The 25,277-nt window shown below is 35.7% G+C and overlaps 2 protein-coding genes across 2 annotated transcripts in view; both read right to left on the bottom strand.

Moving 5' to 3' along the window:
• Nucleotides 1–837: 837 nt before the first annotated feature.
• Nucleotides 838–3,105, bottom strand: LOC110025719 (pentatricopeptide repeat-containing protein At4g01400, mitochondrial-like). Its single transcript, XM_020726346.1, has one exon. The coding sequence runs from the start codon at nt 3,068–3,070 to the stop codon at nt 1,763–1,765; it is 1,308 nt and encodes a 435-aa protein (XP_020582005.1). The 5' UTR covers nt 3,071–3,105; the 3' UTR covers nt 838–1,762.
• A 1,293-nt stretch (nt 3,106–4,398) lies between these two features.
• The window catches only part of LOC110025688 (ATP-dependent Clp protease proteolytic subunit-related protein 4, chloroplastic), a 31,737-nt gene continuing 10,858 nt past the window's right edge, over nt 4,399–25,277 (bottom strand). The window contains exons 3-7 of the mRNA XM_020726299.1: nt 23,984–24,039; nt 18,366–18,492; nt 18,137–18,214; nt 4,770–4,883; nt 4,399–4,697 (exon numbers count right to left, since the gene is read on the bottom strand). Of these exons, the coding sequence (XP_020581958.1) occupies nt 4,626–4,697; nt 4,770–4,883; nt 18,137–18,214; nt 18,366–18,492; nt 23,984–24,039 (447 nt within the window). The 3' untranslated portion in view covers nt 4,399–4,625. The remainder of the gene's footprint in view (nt 4,698–4,769; nt 4,884–18,136; nt 18,215–18,365; nt 18,493–23,983; nt 24,040–25,277) is intronic.

Below are 25,277 nucleotides of genomic sequence, written 5' to 3'. Positions count from 1 at the left end.
CTGGAGTGTTGGATATCAGGTAATCTGTAAAAAATCTGCAGAAAATCTGGGAGTCGGGCCGCAGAAAAACTAGGGGCCACACTGCAAAACCCAACGGGAAGGATCAACAGAAAAGGCAGCGGGAAAGCTTGCATGTGACTCAAATTTTTAAATATATAGTCAATAAATGGATCTCAGAGTTGGAAGCTTCGCATAATCTTTTGAAGATTTGACTGCATACTGAGATGGATGCCATTTATATTGCCATGGAGACGTTGGAGAATCCATCATTGCAGGAAAAGCCTATAGCACTTGGTGGATTTTCCATGATATCTACTGCAAATTATGAGGCTCGTAAATTTGATGTTTGTGCTGCGATGCCTGGCTTCATTGCTTGTAAATTATGTCCAGATCTCAATATAATTGATGTATGCATCAATAGGGAAGGCAAGCGGAAAAGCTTGTAGAGAAGGCCTACGATAGTGCTTTCTTCGGGAAGGGTTGCCCAGCGGCTGTAAAATCCAGTCAGACGAGCCGGCGGTTAGAAGCCCCTGCAGGAGGGCCTGCAGGGAAGACCAACAGCTACTGTAGAGGAGCCCGACGGCTTGGATTTAGGGTTAGAACCTATCTCTCATAACATATTGGACTTGTGGAATAGAACATCATAATTTTATTAATAGTATGAAGGGAATTTAAACCCAATTACAATACTCACAACAAGGAAAAAATAAAATAGAATAAAACAAATAGAAAAAAATAAAACATAATAAAGTAAATATGAAATATATAATGAGGGAATAAAAGCTAATAATAAATAAAAATGACTAGAAATTGCCGTTATAAATCTAATAGAAATTGTTTACCAAGAACAGCTTGATAGTAGCAATGACTAATTCCATAGCTTAATAATAGCTCGATAGAAACAACGTTTTCCATGAACATAACCAACCAAAACAATGCTCCATTGTTTACAACATTCAACCACTTCTAAAGAAAACCATATTTTATTCTTTACAAGTTGAAAGTGAGGTTGAAGTTGGAGGAAAATTGGGAAACAAGAAGCCCCTTACAATTTAAAGAATGGGGGTGGCCGAGAATGTAAGAGGTATTAGAAGAGAAAAAACCCAAAGGCCTTGCTGGAGGGGGAAAAAAAAGGCTAGAGCAAGTCAGATAGGGATACAAAGCGAGGGGGATTAAGGGGGAAGTGTCATCACAATATAAAATAAAATGTTATGTATATATTCATAAAGATAACACCTCACCGCCCTAGGCATAAAGCCTCTGAGATTATTCTAATATTAAAAAGGCTTGAACCTCGAGAGCGATAATGAGGCTAAAACCTCAACATATTTTGTTGAGCGTCTCAGTGTAAGAAGTGCTTTGCGGCGCGCGTCTCAAATGATTCTTTAAACCATGAATGATAGAAGTACTGTTCAACTAGGCGACTAAATAGTATCTCCAATTAACTGAAGCATTGCCTTGAGAATTTTGCAACAGTAGGAAGAACTGTGACCGTGGCAAGAACTTGTAACTGGTTGAAGGAAAAGGCAACTGATGCCCTTAGCTGACTGCCTGTAGTCGTCATCAAGACTGCAAACAAAACTCTCCAGCGTAGCATTATGTAAAATTTCCTTGAGAAGTGTGGTATAATCATCAATAATAACAATAATACTGCCTTCCAAACAGATCGAGTCTTTCAATTTGAAAAACAAGCAATTATTTCCTGTCAATTGCCAAGCAACTTTCTGAGCTAATAATTATTTGCAAAGATAACTTTTCCACCCTATGTCCTGCGCCATTCCTTATTCCGCAACCTGTTAATTACATCATCCAGAAGAGGAATTGCTTGCACTAACCTTGTGCTCCTCCTCCACTCCTCCTCCCTCGTTATCTTCATAATAATCCCATCGAACACGTCCACAGAATAATTCGCACACACTGCTGCAACCACAAACATCCATGTCTCCACATGTGGAACAACGCCCTTCCTTAGCATCGCCTCCACAATTCTACAACCCTCCTCATCCTTTCCTGCATTACAAAACCCTCTGACAAGTGCATGGTAAACCGAGAAATGTGGCACCAGGCCCTTTACCACCATCTCAGCTAAATACCCATTAGCCTTATCCAGCTCTCCTCGAGCACATAATCCATTAACCAGACTCGTGTAAGACAACAGATCAGGTACAACACCACTCGCATGCATTTCGTCAAACAGCTTGCCTGCATAAAGTGGACGCCCCTCCCTACAGAATCCGATGATAAGCGTATTAAAATGCACTAAATCGGGTGCGCATCCCCAAAGCCTCATGCGGCAGATGAGCTTGAAGGCCTCCCGGAGCTGCTTTTTCCGGCAAAGGGCGTTGAGAACAGTGGTGCAAGTGAGGTTATCGGGGCTGAGGCCTCGATTGAGCATTTCTTCGAATAAGGAGAGGGCGGATGAGAGTTGGGCGCGGCGGCAGAGGCCCTGGATGAGAAAGCGGTAAGAAGAAGCGTCAGGGGAGAGGCCGTGGAGTTGAAGGCGATGGAACAGGGGGATGGCAATGGAGAGGCGACGAGCGCGGCAGAGGAAACGGAGGAGGAGGTTTTGAGAAGGGAGGTGAGGGTGAGAGCGGAGAAGGGAGAGAGCCGCCGGGAGGTAGGAGGGCTGGGATGAGAGGGCAGTGAGAAGGCCTCGGAGGAGGTGAGGGGGAAGGATGTGAGGAGGGAGAAGGCGGAGAGCGGTGAAAGCGAGGTCGGGGCGGGATAGGCGGGAGAAGGTGAGGGAGAGGGAGGAAAGAAGGGAGAGGGAGGGAGGGGAGGGGAGGCGGCGGAGAAGTGAAAGGGAGAGAGAAAAGCGGCCTGCGCGGGCTAGTTTAAGAATTAGGATTTGGAGATGGGAGGGAGTGGGAGGGATGATGGAGGAGGAGAGGTCGTATATCTCTTTGGCCAGGAGAGGATCGCGCTGGGAGGCAATGAGCTTGCGAATGCGCGCCGGAGAGCCGATAGAAAGCTCCGGCGCCTGACTTTGGGCGGAGTAAGAGCAGCGGCGGCGGGAGAAGAGTGGCAGAGCTGGCGATCTTCTCGCATAGAGGACAGGTTGAAAGAGCATTTCGCCACTCCATGTTCATGACATTCTTCTCCTCACTTCTTAAACTCCGAATTTGGGTGGCATTATTTACTATTTTATTATATTCATGGAACACATCAAATTATCTCTCTTTTCCTACATATTAATTTTCTTAAAATTTAACTTTAGGACGTTATAATATTGCATATCGCATTAAATATTAAATCATTTTAAATTAAAAAAATATTTTCATGCATATTTTTTATGCAATTTTAGCACTATACATACGCAAATCCTTCATACATAATTATGACAAAATAAAAAAAAAATTAGAAAAAATTTTAAAAAAATCATATATTAACAATGTTGTCAATAAATAACTTATTTTAAAATTTGATGAAGTAGCCATTTAGAGTTTCATTTTATGACTGATTTAGTTTCATTAATATCATGATTTGGATTTTTAATTTTGGGTTGATTTCTTTAATAATTAGTTTTATTAGGTCACTTTTTTATAGTTACTAACATTATTGCAATGATTTGTGGTATTAACATGTTTATTTTTTTTTTCAAATTTATCATGATTTGGATTTTTAATTTTGGGTTGATTTCCTTAATAATTAGTTTTATTAGGTCACTTTTTTATAATTACTAACATTATTGCAATGATTTAATGATTTGTGGTATTAACATGTTTATTTTTTTTCAAATAACTCATTTTACAAATTGTTTAATTGTAATTTGTTTGTTGTAAACATTTCATGTTTTTATTTCATTTTAATTGATTTGATTAAATCAAACAAATTTTGGCTAAAATTTCATTAGATGTTGTTTTAACTCAACTTCATCTAGATTTTTTTTGATTCATTTTATGAGTTCTATTTGAATTGGCTTGTTCAACATTTTTTGTTCCATTTTATATAATTTTGATTTAACATTTCCATTTTTCCTTATTGTTATTAGAGTTTCATTTTGAACCAGTACATGCATTTTTCATTTCAGGTGACAAGCATATAAAGTGCATTTTTTATTAGGAAAATGTATATACTTTATATACATACCCCACAATCCATGTATTTACAAATGTAACATCTAAAATTTAATTTTGACATTTGCAAATACTTTGGTTTCATAAACATATGCATGAAAAAACTAGTAAAAGTGTTACTGCAGAAATAAAATTAATGATTTGAGTGCAATGCATGTAAATATAAAAGTTTAGATATCTGGTAGGCAAATGCATTAGATGTGCATCCACCAACTCCATGTAATACTTCATTTTTTTTTTAAAGAGTATTATTTTAACAAAATATTTGTAAGGGATTGTTAGAGAACTTCCTTTGAAAGAAAAGGAAAAGCTCACAGAATATTGGTAATAGATACAGAGCTCAGCTTTGTATCTAAAATGAAGCACTGCAAATAATGCATTTTAATGTGGCCTAAATAAATTAGCATTTAATTTACGAATCTTACATGCACATAGACATCAAAGAACCTGCCTTTTTGGCTCCCTAGCCTAAGAAAAATAAAATAAATTCCTAGAGCTGATAATGCTACTCTCAAAGCAAAATCATACATAAATGTAAAGAGTCTTGAATCAGATAAGCTGAGCCCTTTTGAGGTCTGAAACAACACTCTGGTCTTCAGGGGCCCTTTCATTATAGAGCACCTGCAGCAGCAGCACAAAGAGTTGTTTGTTAACAGCACCTGGCACAAATTTTGTGAAGTTGGTAGTGCCTACCTTGTCAATGATGCCATACTCCACAGCTTCGCTAGGACTGAAGTATTTTGGTCGTCGGATGTCTTCCTCGATCTGCTCTGGAGACTTTCCTATGTGCTTTGCATACAGAGCAACCTGCAAAGTAATTACAATGACCCCATGCAACAGCCAGTAAAGAAGAGCAGAAATCAGAGAATATAAGAAAATGTTGGCAACGACATTAAACATAGGTGTAGAGTCATTGTCTGACTTCTCTTTAATGAAGTGTTCGCCTATCTCCGTAGGCTTTTTTTAATCATAAATCAGGTGAGTTATAAACTTCTTCGAAGATGGATCGTAAAATTTATGTCCTTTTGAGTAAATCAGCACCGCACAAAAACAAATACGATAGCCATCAAATCAAGATTTTCACTGATTGACTATGAAATTGAACAAACGGTGCGAATGATTTGAAATTCTTTAGTTCGATTGAAAGTTGGACAGAATTTCCATTCAACTCTTGTAAACCAGGAGTCCATAAAGAAAATTATTTATAAAGTGTGCAGTTGTCAAAATAACTTCCCTCCTGTAACATTTAAATTCAATATTTTGAAATAGAAATGCCAGTGGTCATACAAAAGAAATGACAGCTTTTCTTTTTAGCAATTTCATTTTATTGTGTGTTTACAAATATGGCTCATAAACAATATATTCCTACAAGAAGTACGGAGCCGAGGCCTGGTTGAAATAATCCCTTGGATTATCTAAACTAGATTGTTTGATTTTGACACCAATCAGTTTTGTACCGTGTTAGAAAAAAACGGAAAGACAAAACTCACAACAAATTTGTTGTTTCTAGAAAAACAGAAGAATCTCTAGTACAATCATCAAATCAATGTGCCTCAGAAATTGAAAACAATAAAAAAAATATAATATCATTATGGATTTGAGAAAAGGGAACTAAATTATTTTGCTGATGGTGGGAAGGGATGCATGTTTGTATTTTATAAATTCACAAATCACAAATGGAAGATTTTGTTGACCTTGTTTTTGTTCTTGATCATGGTCGAACTCACCCATGTGTCTTGTAGGATAATGTCAAGTTGATCATGAATATCATCAGCTTGGCAGCTTTTGATTCACTCCAATCTATGCATTGCATGTTCGTGTATTGTAGTTGGTCCAGTGGCTTGTCATCACCCAGGCTCATCATCATTCTTTAATTTGATTTTTGAGAGTGCGACGTGTTTGTCATTATGTTTGGGGAGACATGACGAGTGTGATGACGATTCACAAACCTTTTTAAATGCTTTTGTGTACATAGAGTTTCATTTGCATGAATTTTTTGCGCACATAAAATTCTTTTCATTGGAGTGTCGTTTCGTAAAACTGATTGCACAATCATGTTTGTATCATCGAGACAATTCCAATGAGCATATTCACATTTGAATTATGGAAGATCTATAATCATCTTTGATGCGTGCCAGAAAATTCGCTGCGGTAGAGTAACGGATTATCGTCTTAGCGTTGTAAGAGAATTATGCACACACTCAGATGAAAAATAAAAAAAACAGTGACTACTCCAGAAGTTTTAACGTGGAAAGCTCGTAAAGGGAAAAACCACGGGGTCTGACCCAGTTGTGAAAATCTATTATTAATTGATGATTACAGAAATCTCTTATCCCACAGACGGAAAATGATAACTATATTTTTCAGATTACGATGCTGACTGACAGCGTATGATTGGTGGTGTGATCGATCACAGTTGGCGGAGGTCAATGACGATTGGTGATGGTCTTCGGCGGTCGGCGTTGGTCGACTGCGATCGGCGGTGGTTGACAATGAAGGTTGACGGTAGTCGACGGCGGAGGTCGGCAGTGTTCGACGACGATCGGCGGTGATGTTGAACTACAACTTCTCCTCAAGGTCTCAGACTCTCCCTCCAGACTTCAGCGTTGAACTACAACTTCTCCTCAAGGTCTCAGGCTCTCCCTCCAGACTTCAGCCCCCCTCATGAGAGAGATGGGGATTTATTTATAGTGTTCTGGGTGCAATTAATGCAGAAATATAAATTATTTTGATCGGACGATCAAGAGAGCTTTTCTTGATCATACGACGTTTACTGGACATTTGAGTGTCTTAATGATGTCAAAATTGTCAAAATTGTGTGATCGTGGGCTCGTTGGATTCGTCTTGTCGAGCCACTTGATTCGAGTATAAACTTGTCATATTTAACAACTCTCTGATCTTTCAAATATGTCTGAAAATCACTTAAGTATGGTTCAATGACTTGATCTGGGCTTGATTTGACTCAGATCGGGCTACTTTTCATATCATTAGATCTGTCTCATCAAACCAGTCAGTTTGACTATAAGTTTGCTGAAATCAGAGCTTTTGATGACTTTTTATCAAGATTTGAATATTTCATGCTTAAAATATCATCTCGAGATTCGTGTCGGATGATGAAAATTTGTTGGTAGCATATCAATCTTATTTAAATATTATATAAAATTATTATAAATTTATATATTTATATATAGAAATTACTATATATTTATATAAATATATATTAATTAATATATTTTTATAAATCTATACATTAAAAATATATAATATTCAAATTCAAATTATTCTTTCGTAATATTCACATTAATTAAAACTTAATTAAATGACAATTGAGCCATTAAGAATATTTTCAAGAAAACAAAATTTATTTCAAAACTTTTGAATCCTACGACAAAATAAAAATTAAAATAAAAAAAATCTTCACGCCCCTATCTTCTCTATCATATTGGGAAGATAAATTCGACATTTTTGGTTATATTCGATCAAGTTATAAGTCTCACCTTTGCTATCTTTTGCATCAAATAGAGAAGATGTCCAAACTTGCTTGAGTTCACTAGATTAATCAATAAGTTTCATTTCTTCCATCTCTTGTGTTTTGCCTCTAGTCCTTTCCCTACCCTTCAATTCTCTTCACATCATACTGAGGAGAATCATCTCTCAACCTCTTATCACACCATATTGAAGAGTGTTGTCATCCATTGATTCTCCTCACATTACATTGAGGACTTCTCTTCACACCACACTGATGAGAGGCATATTTCTTGATTTCAGCCACTCTATATTAAGGGAAGGCTTCTTTTGGTCCTCCTTACCCTATATTGAGAAGAATCTTCTTACAAACATTTTTTTGCACCACATTGAGAAGGGTCTCACCTATCGATCCTCCTCACACCATAATGAGGAGAGTTTTTGTTGGACTTTTCTCACACCATAATGAGTAAAGTCTACGTCTTTTGAGTTTTCCCTCACATTATATTGGGGGAAGGAAAATATTCTATTGACCTCTCCTCACATCATATTGAGAATTGTTATTTCTCAATCTCCCTCACACTATAATGAGGGTAATCATCTTTTGATTCTTCCTCACATTATATTGAGGAAAATCATCATTTAGACCCCTCCTTGCACTAACTTGAGGAGAGTCCGTGTCTCTCGAGTTCTCTCTCATTATATTAAGGGAATCTCTAGCCAGAACATCTCCTCACACTATATTGTAGAGAGTCAACATCAGTCTTTTCTCCTCACACTATATTTAAGAGAATCTTCATATCTTATATATCTCATCGCCCTATGTTAAGGAAATACTTTGGGTATCTTGATCATAAATGATAAAACTATAAATCTGAATCCCACACATCCTATGTTTCCTACCCCTGAGTCATAGATCCTTAGGAAACCTATGTCAGCATTGGCATGCACCATCACACATGGTGCTATAAGTCCAGTTTAGGTTTCTCCATCATATGGGAGTGGAGTGTAAGCCATTTCTGTCAGCCTAGGACTAGTTAGTCTGCAAACTCTCCTTGAAGAAGGCAACTCATGATGACAAACAATGATTCTCCGATTACCCCTTAACTCTGCAGATTAAAGGCACTAACGACTCAGAATGATGAAATCATGGGAGGTTGGTACTCCCCTTTGATTCATTTCAGCATCTTTGAGCCCATCTTTTTTGATTCATGTCACTTCCTAAATTTCCATCCTCTATAAAGTCACATGGAACCCATTCTGACCTTCATTTCACCTAATAGAACCCCATCTAAATCTAAATCTAAATCTTAATCAGCCCATGAACATAAGCATTGATTCCTTAATCGAGAGTGTTTTAGGATATGCCTAGAATGTAATTAACCTTAAAAGCTTACTCTTTTGAGAAGACTTGACCCTAAGAATCACAATAAATCATATTAGGACTTATATTCCTTATAAGGAAAATCTCTGAGATATAAAATCCAAGCTGTCTTCCATTCCTCTACTGCAGCACCCTCAAGGCATCTTTCGAAGCAGAGAAATTCCAATATCAAGCCCCTCATGCATGGAAGGATATACAACTTTTAAGTCAAATGATGGATGTCCTACGCTATGATGATAAAGCAATACTTCATCTTCATTGAATAAAGAAATTAAAAAAAATTATGGTGAGGGTGATTTACTGTTGTTATTACTTTGATTTCTTTATCTCTCAAGATAAAGAAGTTTATTTCATTCCTTAGAACATTCAATCATCTTTCCCCAATCCTTGTCCTCAAATACATAATAAGTAGGTAAAAAGATGACATTACAATATAAATCTTAAGTAATTTTTTAATGAAACAGACAACTTTAGAATATGTAAAACATCCGTTAGCACAAGTGAGAGACTAATCAAAATGGCTCCTAGATCAGCTATAGTAGTTAAAGAATCATCCGCTATAGCAATTTTCTTACTGCTTAGATAGGATATATATGTACTAAACTTCGATGAAGAGTAATTTATATGATCGATGGCTCTTTAATCCAAGATATTTAATCCAATAAAGATAAGAAAGTCACTTGAATGCGTCAATGAATTAGTAAGTCATGATTTCTCAAGATTCTTTAGTATAGTTCTTGACATATAAATCTCATTTTGATTGAAGTAGGGATACCTATAAAATCTCCAATATAATTTTGCATTTTTTTTATTTATTTTTCCTAAAAAGTAACAAAGACCAAACAATGCGGAGTAGCAGCGTGAACAACACCAAAGAATGGCAATGGTGAGCATGACCTAAAGCCAAAGAGAACCTAGAGACAATGGAGCTATTAAGAGGGCAGATAGAAGGATAACAACAATGATTTAGAATGGAGAAAGCAATGAGCAAAGATGGTTGATGACTTCGAAGTTGACCATGAAAAACAGCGACACTACTAGGGCATGTTTTTGACAATCTTCTCAAGTAATATGGAAAGGATTTAATGGCTTGTTCTTTACTTTGTGTTGATTAGCGGCAAATGGAGTTTGCTGACCCGAATGCTAGAAGTAAAGCCCTCAAGGCCTCAATCATCCAGTGATCAAATTATTGCATCTAACAACGGGACCAACAACTAGCAAAATGGCTTGTTTAATAACAAATTGAACAAGACTTGAGCGACGGTAATGAAAATCTAGATGCATAAGGTGACGAAAGTTGGGATGCAACAAACAACAATAAAGGCAAAGAAAGTTGAGCCACAATGATGACAATGATGAAGGTTAGAGCCTCAGAGGCAATAAGACTTGACAACAAACAATCGAGATGCAAGAAGAATAGAGCTCAATTATAGCAAAGGATCAATGTACATGACGAACCAAAAAAAATCAAAGGAGTTTAATAACATGTCGAGAAATGAGGTCATTAAAGAACATTATCATTAAGGCAAAATGTTGAAGGGTTGTCGCATCAAGAAGAACTAAATATAGAAAATTAGATGCCACCGATTAATTGCTTATGAGAAAAATGCCTCTTCCTCATATTTCTATAAAAAAGGAGAGAGAGATCACACAGATTGCTTTCTTGGTATCTGAAAAAATAGTGAAAAAATATTAGAAGACTTGTTCTTATTGATACAAAGAGGGGTATAAATACCCATTACGGGACATACTGATAAGGAAAACAAAAAAAACAGAATATAATATCTAAGGAAATAAATAATAACAAATATAAGAGCCAGCTAATATCTCTAATTAAGGAGATAGAATAACTAGAGATTCTTAAGATCCCTTATACAATTTATAACCCTTTAAATATAGAGTTATTATCAAATATGAAATATAATCATCATTATTTGAGAGATCTTTCAACACTCCCCCTCAAGCTGGCATGAAGATGACACTCATGACATGGCAAGCTTGTATGACAAATTTGTTAACTAGATTCTCGTGTTGCACTTTGGAAAGACCTTTTGTTAGAATATATAATGTTTGACTAGCAGTGGGTATGTAGGACATACATATCACACCACTATCTATCTTCTCCTTGTGAAATGTTTGCCAACTTCTATATGTTTTGTTTTGCCACGTAGAACTGGATTATGAGCTATAGAGATTGCAGCCTTGTTGTCACAGTAAACTTTAATTGGTGCTGGTATAAGAATCTTTAACTCTTCCAGGAATCTTTTTATCCATAATACTTCACAGAGTCCATGTGCCACCGAGCGAAATTCTGCTTCAGCACTAGTTCTTGCTGCAGTTCTTGCTACCACACTTTGTTTTTTACTTTTCCAAGTAATCAGATTTCCACATACAAAGGTACAATAACTTAATGTGGATCTTCTATCATTTACGTCTCCTGACCAATCCGCATCTGTGCATGCCTCTATTAGAAGATGTTCTTCCTTTATGAATAAAAGTCCATTTCCAGGAGTTCTTTTGAGATATCTCAAAATTCAGAATACAACTTCGAAGTTAGTAGGTCCAGGTGAATGCATGAATTGACTCACCACACTCACTGTAAAGGCCATGTCCGGTCAAGCGTGAGTCAAATAGATTAGTCACCCTACCAATCTTTGATAGCGAGCTTTGTCCATTACCTCATTAGCTGTTGCTGTTTTCAACTTTATATTAGGTTTAACTGGCGTATATGTTGCCTTGCAACCTGTCATTCATGTTTCTTTGAGTAAATCAAGTACATACTTGCGTTGATCGACAAAAATTCCCTCCTTGAATCTTGCAAACTCCATTCCGAGGAAATATTTCAGCTTTCCCAAATATCAAATTTGGCTTTAAATTTTCTCTTTAAGTAGTTAATCTAAAGAGGATCATCCCCTGTCATGATTATGTCATCTACATACATAATCACAATGGTTACTTTACCTTTGATGGAATGTTTGAAATACTTTTGGTTACTTTACCTTTGATGGAATGTTTGAAAAAAAGAGTGTGATCAGCTTGGTTTTGAGAGAATCCATGTCTCTTGATAATATCACCAAAACATTCAAACCAAGCTCTAGGAGACTGTTTTAACCAGTACAAAATAATAGAGTTGATTTTAGCAACAGGAGCAAAAGTCTCTTGGTAATCAATACCATGAGTTTGAGTAAATCCTTTTGCTAATAGTCTCGTTTTGTATCTCTCCAGACTTCCATCAGCTTTAAACTTCACCGTGAACACCCATTTGCACCCAAACGTCTTTTTGTCTTTAGGTAGATCAATGTCTGTCCAATTGTTATTTCTTTTAAGAGCATTTATTTCTTTCATCACAGCTAATTTCCAACTTGAACTTGATTCACCTAATGCTTCCTGAACAATTCTTGGAACAAAAATATTAGAAATCCTCGACACAAATGCTCTATGATTTTTTTTATAGTTTTTCATATGACAAGTATTGTGTGATAGGATGTTTTGCGCTTGTTCGGATTCTTTCTCTGAAAGAAATTGGAAGATCAAGATCAGGAGTGGAAGTAGAGGGAATGTTACTCTGAGTTGTATGGTCATTATTCGACAAAGGTGATTGAACATCTGCTGAGGAAATATCTGGGGTTGTAGTAACTTTATGGAATTTCTTCCTAGTATAAACCTGCAGCTCATGTTGAGGATTATGATCCGTTGGAAGTATTTCTCCCCCTGTCTCTGATAAGGTTACACATAGCAAAATAGTAGGATATAGGATTAGTAGTGCTGACCCTAGTTTCCATATCAGAATTAGTTAAAGAAATGGATAAAGTTTGTCAAAAATTATTTTCTTCAACTAAGTTCTCCTCCCGAATAAAATTATTTTGAAAAAACGGGTGATCCTCGACAAACTAGACAACCATGCACTCAAAATTTTTTTTTCAGGATTAAAGCATTGTACCCACGTTCATTGGACGCATACCCAATAAAAACATATTTTTCAGCTTCAGGATCAAGTTTTGAGTGAAATACATTTGGGACATGTATGCGTCCAATAGCAAACACATCCAAAAACTTTTAAAGGGAGATCAACAATTATCTTAGATGTGAAACAATAATTTTTTAAGATTTGTAAATGTGTTTTAAATTTCAGAACTCGAGATGACATTTTGTTTATTAAATAACAGGAGGTAAGGAGTGCATTACCCCAAGATATTTAGAAACATTCATGAAAAACATAAGTGTCATAGTAATTTCGAGTAAATGACTATTTTTTCTTTCAGCAATATCATTTTGTTGTGGTGTGTCACAACAAGTGGATTGATGCAGAATACATTTTTCCAAAATAATGTTATAAAAAATTTGTTGAAATATTCAGTCCCATTATCCATTCTTAGAATGTTAATTTTTGTTCGAAATTGATTTTCAATCATGTCGAAAAAATCTTTAAAGTGTTGTTCAACTTCAGATTTTTTTTTCCAATAAATACACCTAGAAAACTCGTGTGTGATCATCAATAAATGTTAAACCATTTTTTTCCAAAAAGTGTTAACTTTGGAAGGTCCCCAAACATCACTATGCATAAAATAAAATGGTTTTGAAACAGAATATTGTTTTATTAGAAACGAAACACTATGACTTTTAGATAAATTACACGCTTCACAATGAAATTTTGAATAATTAATACTTTTAAATAGTTTAGGAAATAAAGATTTGAGATATGAAAAGACAGGATGTCCTAATCTTTTATGCCATAACATAACTTGATTATAATCAAAGTTTGAACTTGTACTACCTAATTCATGAGTTGTTTTATACCTAATTCATTGTACTACCTAATTCATGAGTTGTTTTATTCGCAGAATCAATTCCATCATAGTAGTAATACCCATTTATTTCTCTAGCAGTTCCAATCATCTTCCCCAAGTTTCAATCCTGAAAAACACAATAGGAAGGAGAGAAAAAAATGAAATAATCAGAATCTTTAAACAATTTGCTAACAGAAAGAAGATTACATATAAATTTTGGAACATGTAAGACAAATTTCAAAGAGATTTTTTTCTGAAATTTCAATATTTTCTTTTCCTGCAATAGGTGAAAAACTACCATCAGCAATTTTGATTTTTTCGGAACCGGAACATGGATAATATGAATCAAATAATTGAGAACAACTTGTCATATGATCAGAGGCTCTTGAATCAATGATCCAAGGAGTGGTAGTTTCTAGAAAAGCCAAATGATTACTATCTGCTTGTGCTATCGAACCGATAGGCGCATTAGATGATGAGCAAGATTTCAACACTTTAAGAAGATGACTTAATTGCTCTTTACTAAGTGGAGATGACTCAGTCCCATTTGTGGTAGGTGTGATATGTTCACCAGATTTTTTCCCTTACCATTAGTTGGTTTACCATGAAATTTCCAGCATTTTTCGCGAGTTTGGCATGGTTTTCCACAGTAATCACAACGCATGTTGTTTTTATCTACTACACGCAAGTTCTGAGAAGTTTTCATGCTTACTCGAGCTTTCGGAATCGCCAACATTGATCTTTCCATGGACTAGATTGAACCTGTCGTTTGAACCTGTCGTTTTCTTTCCCAACATCACATGTCTCTGACTCTCCTCTCCTTACTTCCGCAAAAACTTCACTAATTGGAGGTAGGGGATTTCTTCCAATTATTCGGCCACGGACCTCATCATATTCAACGTTTAGACCTGCAAGAAATTTGAAGATTCGACCAGTATCTACTATCTTCTTGTACTGCTTGCCGTCATCGTTTGATTTTCATTCATGGTCGTTGAATAAGTCCAGGTCCTGCCAAATCCGCTTAAGAGAATTGAAATACTTTGTTACAGAATCCTCACCTTGGCAAATTTCCCCAAGTCATAGGGTTAACTCATAAACTTGGGACATTTCTAAAACATTGTCCCATAATTCATTAGCTGTAGAGTAACACAAATAATATGCACTTATCTCTTCAGTCATGGAATTGACCAACCTTGTCATTACGATTGAGTTTTCCGCATCACAAATGACATAAGTTATGTCATTCACGTCAGGTTATTTAGTATCACCTGTGATATAGTCAATTTTTCCTCTTCCTCGGAGATACATGCGAACAGATTGTGACCATCGAAGAAAATTATCACAATTTAGTCGGATTGTAGTGATCTGAATGAGATGATTTTTAGACGTATTTCTCTGAGGTTCAGACTGAGATAGCGGAAGAGGCTGACTTGTCCTAGACGTGACTTCAGACATTTTAAAGGTGAAGGACTGTGAATTTGCTTGAGCCCAAGATTCGCCCGCCGAAACAAAAGATTACCGCCATCGGGATCGAGCGGCGAGCGATGCAGATCGAGCAGATAGTCGAGCCTTCGGAGAATTACCGAGCGGAATTGAGCTCTCAAGGCGAAGCGCTTTCGCGAGATGGGATCGAGCGCAAGCGAAGCAGATGGCTTTCACAAGCGAAGCAAACGAGCCTTCAGAGAATTACCGAGCGGGATCGAGCTCTCCAGACGAAGCGGCTTTCGCGAGAAGGGATTGAGCACAGGTGAAGCAGACGACTTTCGCGAGACTGGATCAAGCGACACAGAGAGGATCGCACAGGGCGTCAACAGTTCCACGATCGAAGAAGACGACTCTAAGATCGAACAGCTAAGGATTCAAATCCTCAATAAGGTTGAACAGTTCCACGATCGACTTGCTCTGATACCATGAAAAAATAGTGAAAAAATATTAGAAGACATATTCTTATAGATACAAAGAGGGGTATAAATACTCATTACAAGACATACTGGTAAGGAAAACAAAAAAAACAGAATACAATAGGTAAGAAAATAAATAATAACAAATATAAGAGACAACTAATATCTCTAATTAAGGAGACAGAATAACTAGAGATTCCTATGATCCCTTATACAATTTATAACCCTCTAAATATAGAGTTATAACAAATATGAAATATAATCATCATTATTTGTGAGATCTTTCAACAGTATCAATCGACCCTCTAAATAATCAAATGACAGATAACTAAAGACAATTTTTATGCATCTTACTTCAATACTTTATTTCATTGTTTCTATGTATATAAATATCCATCAAAAGAAAGAACGCTAACCTTTCTTAGCCACTTTTAACTTTATGGAATCATTTGCATTGAAGGGAGAACGAATGTACTAGCCTATAATGATGTTTCAGAATGATGGTATTGTGGATGAAAATGATTAAGTATGATAATTGATTTCGGGCATCAAGAAGATATAGCTCATTCTTCTCTTTATCTTACCCAATCATCTTCTCCATAGTGAGGTTCTAAAATATACAATAATTAGTACAAAAAGCTGACATTACAAGTATGACTTGATAATTTAATAGATTGATAAAATGTTAATTATAAAATGAGGAACATATAATAGGTTACTGAGAATAAAAATGGAGGAAATTGATATATCTTCTAGTCCCGCAATTGTTGTTAGAATCATCTGTCACATTTATATTTCTGCCACTAAGATAGAGATTATAGGTTTCACAAATTCAGAAAAACTATGATGGGAGCAAAGTACAGACAAAGCCAAGGATACAATACAGTCTTCATAAAGCACTTATTTGACGAAAAAATTTCAGTCATTGTTGTATATTGATGAAATAATTGTTATAGGTGATGATAATAAGGAAAATGAGGGTCTTAGAAAGAAACTTGCCAAAGAATTTGAAATCAAAGAGCTAGACAAACTTAAATAATTATTGTACATAGAAGTTGTTCAATCTGAACACGGAATATATCTCTTCCAACAAATATGTAATGGATCTACTAAAGGAAATATACAAATATAATGAAGGTCATGTGAAACCCCAACCAAACCAGATCAATAATTAGGCATACATGAAGAAGAAATCAAAATAGACAAGAGACAATATCAAATGTTAGCTGGAAAATTAATTATTTATCACACACTGATCTGACAACACATTCATAGTAAATAGTGCTAGTTATTTCATGCACAACCAAAGAAATCTCACATTCAAGTTGCTTATAGAATTCTTAGATACCTTAAATAAAGTACAAGAAAATGAATTCTATATTAAAAATAAGACACTCCATAAATTAAGGGATCAATCAACAATCTCAAGAAAATTAACGACAAATGATAATTTTTATGTTTGTTATTAAAGCTATTTATTTTCTTTTTTTCTGTGTAGTTTTGTATATAAAGAAATATCCATTGAAGGAATGAACACTCCAATCTTTCCTAGCCACTTCTTTTTCTACTAAAAATATTATATACATGGCATTATATGGACTATACTAGAAAGACAAAAGGAAATAAATCTAAACAAAATAGGAAAAACTCAAAAGTTTTTAATTCGTGATTTATATGGCCAAAAAGAACATTTGTAACTAGAAGAACACAATATTTTTTCTTGTTGGATATGTGCAATCTGAATTTTTAATCCATGATTTATATGGCCAAAAATAACATTATCTATGAATGTCAAAGATGTCAAGCAACCTCAGTTCAGGTACCCGAGTATACCAATATTTTTCCAACAGTAATGATATCATTAAGGGAACAATCAACAATCTCTAAAAAAATTAATGGCAAATAGCTAAAGATAATTTTTATGTTTGTTATTAAAATTATTTATTTTTTGTTAGTTTTGTATATAAATAAATATTTATTGAAAGAATGAACGCTCCAATCTTTCCTAGCCACTTTTTTTTTCTACTAAAAATATTATATACATGGCATTATATGGACTATACTAGAAAGACAAAAGGAAATTAATCTAAACAAAATAGGAAAAACTCGAAAATTTCTTAAACCATGATTTATATGGCCAAAAAGAACATTTGTTACTAGATGCACACAATATCTTTCCTTACTGGATATGTGCAATCTAACTTTTTAATCCATGATATATATGGCCAAAAATAACATTACCCATGAATGTCAAAGATGTCAAGAAACCCCAGTTCGGGTACCCGAGTATACCAATATTTTTCCAACAGTAAGGATATCATCTAACAGAACAAACATTAAATTACACAATGCAGGACCTTTATATCACAAGATCAGTACATAATTGATTATGCGGAGATAGAACCAAATTGAAGAACTTTTCAGGCCAAAGGATCAAGTAAATATAAACCTTAATAAACACAGGAATAAAAACTTCCAGCCAAAATTTCTTGACCTCGCATCCATTAAAATGATACCACTTACCAATTCTGCCTTGATATTTTTAATTTCTTTTCTTGCAAGGTCCACATCCGTTGCTTGACCTTGAAACCTGGCAATTGGCTGCAAGTTGAATGGAAGAAACCATCATATCAGCAAAAAAATTTGACTTTGGGAAAAAAAAAAAGGCCAGAGATCAGACTCAGCAAAAAAAGTGAAAGCAATCACAAAAATTTAAGTACGCGACTTTCATAGTTTTTTTAAGAAAACCAACCTGCTTTATCATAATTGTTGATGAAGGTAAAGCAGCACGGTTTCCTTTAGCACCAGATGCCAAGAGTAAAGCAGCTTCCCCCCAAGCATTGCCAACACAAAGTGTGAAAATAGGTGGTTTGACATACCTGTAGTGGCAATATAAGAACATGATTCATTCAGAATCTAATATATAGTAGAACTATGACCATATTCTGTGAATGCCTAATTAAAGCCATTGATGCTCGAAAGCAGCCATTAGATCAATAAAAGATCCAAAAAAAACAGAAAATAAAAGGCGTCATGAATTCTAACTTCTCATTTGCCTCTATAAAGCATTAAGTAAGGTGTTAAGCTCATTCTTTGCATACAGTTTTTAGGACTTCTATACATGTAACCTTACTTCTAAATCCTGTTTCTCTGACAATAATATTTATCCTAGTGGACACCAATAAAGACACCATAATTAGTTCCTAAAATTAAAAACTGAAGAAAATTAAAAGAAAAATAAATGACACAAATATGAAATGCTTCTATGGACTAATGATTTCTTTAACGAAAACTAACATAATGACTTAAATACTAAAAATGAAGAATAATATTCTCTTTTAGATTTGACCGATATATTAAATTCTAAACTTCCAGGTTTTTTAATACATTCACTATTAATAAATTCTCTGAAGTATTGACAAAATTTTACTCTTTCCTTGGAGGTGTTTTCATGAATTATGAATAAGAAAAAAAAAAAATGAAAAATGAAGTCAATCTAATCTGATCATTCAAATAATTCTCATAGATAAAAGATTAAAAGTTATGTTATTAAATTGCTCATTTGATTAATCAACTGTAATTGGCATATTTTTTCTGAGTTTATATTCAGGAATGGATTCAATTTCTATTAAATACTCAAGTTTTGATATTAATCCATGGTCGATTTTTTTTTTTAGACCTAAATTGAACTTGTTCAAATTAGGTTCAAGCTCTTATACATGATCTATCATGCTCCTACTATTAGGAACCTCCGAATCAGGTTGTTTTATATGAAGCTCTTGTAATTAAGCAAATCCAACAAAGTTCAGCATCCTTCTATTTTGGCAAAGGATATGTTGTCCTTACAAAATCTAGCAAGGGATAATGTCTTGTGTCACAATTGTTAATGTGGGATTTCAGCTACAAGTTAAGCAAAAAGTTTTGTTCGATTCAAATACGAGTTTTCAGTTAAGATTTTGATTTATTACATAAGTCTTCCTATTTAATTTTATTTTATTATTGTACTTGGGGACCTTATGAATGCAAAAATGGTATGATGAGTGTACAAATCCAATCAATTATTTTTGAATAAATTTCTTATGAACGTACAATTCCTTCGAATATTGATTCTTCTTATTTGGGGAACTTCCACATTTAATTTTATTTTCTATATTCTTGTTATTAGTTTGCTCATGTAATAGATATTTTATCATTACCATGTGTCGGTCAAGATTGAGCAATTTGTCGGTCAACTTTTTCGATGTGAAAATTTTAATTTAAATATATATAAGGTAAAAGGTTTAGATTATGAAAGTAGTGTTTTAATTTTTTAGGAAATGAGATTGAATTGATCTCATTAGTCCAATAATTTGTATAATCATATCTGACACCCTGAATACTACACATTCCAAGAGAAAAGTGTAGACTCCGATAATAGGCCCAATCCTGCAAATTAAGAGATTTGTGACATCCATTTGGTCTGCGAACCTTTTATATATGACCAACAAATTCCCCTATTTAATACAAAGATTAAATAGAGTTTATTTTACCTGGGTTCCAAGTTCCCTAAAGGTAAACCCCTATAGTTAATTACATCCCAAATGACGGGAGTCATTTGAGAAAACTCTCGTTCTAGTCTTCAAGAATTCAAAGTTTAGGTTTTCAAGGTAGGACGTGGAAAAATAAGTGGGAATGACTCAAGTAAGAACGATCCTTTCAGGAGTCCAAAGGAAGTAAAAGATAGGGGATGTCACAGATCCAGAGGGGAATCCTCAGTGACCTCCCAAACTATCTTACTGTGTGGCTGTGTTTTAGAGGATTTTATTTGAATGTTAAATCCTGTCAATTTTATTAGTTGGGACTTACATTTGCATAATAACTGGTTATGCAAATAGCCCGCAAAGATAAGAGGTTTTACGTCATTCTAGATGACAACCTCGGAACCTAAGGCGAGTTGGGACTTACGCTGCACAACATAGCTGTGCAGGAGCCTAAAAGAGAGAGGAAATACGTCACGCTAGGCAAACTACCTCGAAATCCTATGGGTTGTTTAAACTAGGAAAGTTCAGTTGGTGCAGACTCGTTCTGCCGTTGAGTTGTAGAAAGACGACCCCCTCCACCTGTAGTTCGCTCCAAACTCCTTGCCGTGCTGCCCACGAAATTGCTCCGACCTCCTCGTCGCAGTAACGTCTAATATGTCAAGTCATGATGTCAAATCAAATGTTCCCTAGGGTTATGATCATTTAAATACTATGGGGGATGTTAAAGTTGATTAAAGTGACACTGATTACGACCCACGGTTCCCTCGTTCCGATATCACTATTTTCTTTTGAACTTACTTAGTTTAAACGAGTTGTGAAACCCATTTAAACCGGGGAGATCTCGTTAGCAACCGTGGGTTACCTCCTCCGAGGGACTCTCGTAAGTTCGAAAAAACGTATTATGTTTTTTTTTTTTTTTTTTTTGAAAATGTTGTTTAATTTAAAAAAAAAGGTTTTGTTTTGAAAGTGAGGTTGTATTCAGTACCTGCATAATGTGTTAGAGCAATAGTAATTGCAATAAAGAAACAACAACAAATAAAATGTACCTGCGTACGTGGTGTATCTGCTGCTGCTCTTCCTGTTGCATGTTTAACTCACAAAACACCATATAATTTGCAGAGAATTTAAATAAATTGCAGAGAAAAGAAGAAAACAATAAACAATAGAACAAGTTGTAGTAACAGTTAGAAATTCCCAAAAGAGGTGATCCTAAGGCCTCCTACAACTTCTGAATGCAACTAGCGAGCTAGTATGATGATCCTACGATCTCCTACGGCTCCGGTAAGCAACTAGAAAATGTGTACTACGATCCTACGACTCCGGACAGCAACTAGGAATTTCGAATGACGCCTGTATGAGTTCCTATGAACCCAAACAACAATGGGCAACACCTATGTGGTTTCCTACGAACCCGAACAGAGGTGGACAACAACTAGATGGACAGCTACTAGGTGGCTTCCTACGAACCCAAACAGTGGTGGACAGCTTCGGGGTGGACAGCTCCTAGGTGGCTTCCTATGAATCCAAATTTACGAACCCAAACAGTGGTGAACAACTCCTACGTGGCTTCCTACGATATCTGATAACGATTAGGAGCATTGGGCAACACTCTATAACCTTCCTATGAACCCAAATCGTGGTAGACAGCTACTAGGTGACTTCCTACGAGCACTCCAAATCATTAATTTCAGCACATCGCAGCACTCCAAATAATTAATTTCAGCACATCGCAGCACTCCAAATAATTAATTTCAGCACATCGCAGCACTCCAAATCATTAATTTCAGCACATCACAGCACTCCTACAGCACTGTACAGTGATTGGCAACTTCAAACAGCATTTAAATGGAACGCAAAATCCTCCAAAACAATGATTAAAACAGTTTCCAAATGATGGGTTTAGTTCCACCAAAACAGCGACTAAAACAGTCCCAAATGAGGGGTTTAATTCCACCTAAACAGCGATTAAAACATCCCCAAATGATGAGTTTAATTCCTCCAGAATAGTGATTAAAACAGTCCCCAAATGATGGGTTTAGTTCCACCAAAACAACGATTAAAACAACCCCCAAATGAGGGGTTTAATTCCACCAAAACAGCGATTAAAACATCCCCAAACAATGTGTAGTATGCAGCGAAAGAATTCATTTGTCACAGATGCACGTATTCGAGTTCCAAGTGTGGGACGTGTGTGTAAAAAAAAATTAAAGTTTGGGTGTTAGCATGTATGTCCTACTTCATGCTGTTTAAACTGAGATTTGTAATGTACAACAGTCAATTACGATAATAAAATATCATAGAAAATATATGGCGGAAGCAAAGCACATGCGTCAGAATTGGAATAAAGACAGGTTTCTGTAACTTGGTAAGCAGAAAAGTTTAATTGCATACCTTGAACTCCAAGAAGAGGAAGATTCAGAAAAGCTGCTCGTGCCGAAGGAGGAAGGGGGAAGAAGCCTACCTTTGCGAATGAGAGGAAGCTTGCAGTTAGCAGGATTTCGGATGCAGAGAGGCTAGCAGGGAAGAGTCTCGAGCGGGCGAGCTGAACGAATGAGGGTTTCGATTGCAGAGGAGGCGTTCAGGTGTTCGGCCAAGAGGCGAGCAAAAGCTTCGGCTAGGGATGCGATCGAGTCGCAGAAGAAGAGCGAGCGAGCAGAGGAGGGCGCTCGGCCTTCTGGTCGTGCGTGAGGGAGAGGCGAAACAGGAGCGGGAGAGACGAACGGGACTGTCCGGTCGAGCGAGGAAAAGACTAGCAGGTGAGGGGCTCCGAACAAAAGGAAGATGAACAGGAGCTCCGCAGAGGCAGAGGCAGAGGAGGGAGACTGCCAGCGAGAGAGAGGAGCTCAGGGGAGGCGAATCAAGCCGACCGCGGAGGAAGCTGACTCGCATTCCTTTTAGAATTGGAGCGGGGTCAAGAGTCGTTACACTGGAAGCAATTGGCGGGGAAATTAATGAATTTCGAATGCGGGGAGGATTAATTGGAAAGCATTAACACCTGAATTAATTTTAATTAAGACAAATTTTAATAATTCATTTGAATTTTAAAATTTGAATTTCAAATTCAGGTGAGCTGGTGCCTAGCCCGTGTTCAGCCCGAGTCCAGCCTGAATCAAACCCGAGTCGGACCTGAGTTGAGCCCGGGCCCGCGCACAGCTAAAAAAGTGCATTGATATCCGTGCTAGTCGCTCACGCGCGAAACTATAACGATATGGGGGTCATTTCCAGCTTAAATCGACGTTCCGGACGCGTCGGCGCGGTCCGTTTCGTCATCTGGGGTCGTGCGGGCGAGTTTGCCGGCGGACGAGTCAAATCAAGTCAAAATCGTGTGGAATGCGATGCGTGCTCAAAATGCGACGTTATCGAGCGTTCGAGTCACAAAGGGTTCACCTAATGCTGTTTGATCCTATAGGAACTCATTTTCAGGCCCTCTACATGTTGGTCCTTAGCCCTTGCAACTAGAAGTCGAGTGCTTGGAACCACTCATGCGAGTTCTTCACAGAAATGAGTCAAGAAGTGGCTTGAAATTCTACGGGAGGTTGGCTCCATTACTAGTCTGTTAAGATGGGCAATAAGAACTCCTACTAGGCTCTAAGGAGAGACAAAAAAGAGACCTCATCCAGAAATGAGGTCAACACTATGATAACATGATTTTTATTGATTGTATGGTTTTCAGGTTTCCAAATTATTAAAAATCCGCAGTAGCAACCATAGACCCTAAAATGAAATGCATCACAAGATTTTTCATAATGCACAATTTCCTTTCACTAAATGAAATTAAGAAAAAAAAAAGAAAGCTAAAAGAAAAAGCAAAGAAACCCCAGTAATCCAAAAACAATTTTTGTGATCTAACCTCATAACATCATATATTGCAAAGGCCTCTGTCTCATACCCTAATTTTTCACCACCCTGAAAAAATGCAAAAAACAAGAACACGTCAAAGAAGTGTAAATTAGTGGTACAAAATTGAAATATTCATGAAAAAGAAACAAATTTAAAAGCATGAAGCAAAAAAGCTATAAAATTCAGTTTAACTAGCATAAATAGATTAAACTCAGCATCGCCACAGAATATATATATATATATATATATATACTGAAAGAAAGAATGGAAGGAAGAAATCTAGGGGTCGTTCGGGTACAAGTACGATTTAACTCAAGTAGGATTTTGCAGATCCAATAAATCTGTATTAGTAAATCCTAAGTTAGTTAAGTTCTAAAAACTATTTAGTATAATAAATGTTAGATTTGGTTAAATCCTGATGAACTGATTGATTATTTATTTCAGGATTTAAGCCTATTAGCTCAAATAGAATTTTATATTAATTATTGATGATGAAATTAATGTAAATAATATTCTAGTTATTTCTTACTTAGTAAATTAGCAAGCTAACTTAATATAATAGCTTCTAATTACTTATTAACCAAAAAATTATACTTTTTTATTAATATTTTTAATTATGTAACATAAATGGTTGAGGCTAATTTAATTTTTAATTACCATATTTGTATCTAATTTATTTATGAATCATTAATACTATTAATTAGTATTTTTTAAAAAACTTTATTAAATCATAATTAATAAGATAATATGGAAATTAACTATTAATTAATAAATCATTAAATTGAATAAATGTAATAATTAAGATGTAATCAATTTACTCTTAAATATTAATATTAATTGATAATTATTAATATTTTTTTAGTTCGCAACTATACTTAACACCCTCTTCAACACAAAACCCTCACCTCCAAAAAGATGAACAAAAATCATAACGCAAGCTTGCCAACAAAGGCATTGACGAGATCACGAGAACAGTGCTCACCAACGGCACTCCTCCAAGCTGGAGTGCCATCAACCCATGTCTCTGCCCAGAAAACAAAAATCTAACAACCAAACAGTCCCTTAAATAAAGTAATAACTTTATCTAAAGAAAAGAAGATTAAGAAATAAAAGATAACCTTATGAACGTTAGCACAAAAAATAAAATTTACCCAAGTAAATATATTCCTTCATATTATTTCTATTTCTGTTGGATTACATCAGGGATCAGCTTTAAGCCCATATTTTTTGCTTTAGTGATGGATGGTCTTACTGTAAATTTACAGGAGGATGTACCTTGGTGTATGCTTTTTGTTGATGATATC

The sequence above is a fragment of the Phalaenopsis equestris genome, unplaced genomic scaffold (genome assembly GCF_001263595.1).
Source record: "Phalaenopsis equestris unplaced genomic scaffold, ASM126359v1 Scaffold000326, whole genome shotgun sequence".
In the NCBI taxonomy this organism is placed as follows: domain Eukaryota; kingdom Viridiplantae; phylum Streptophyta; class Magnoliopsida; order Asparagales; family Orchidaceae; genus Phalaenopsis; species Phalaenopsis equestris.
The sequence above is the reverse complement of the archived record's forward strand: the minus strand, read 5'-3'. Positions and strand labels throughout refer to the sequence as shown.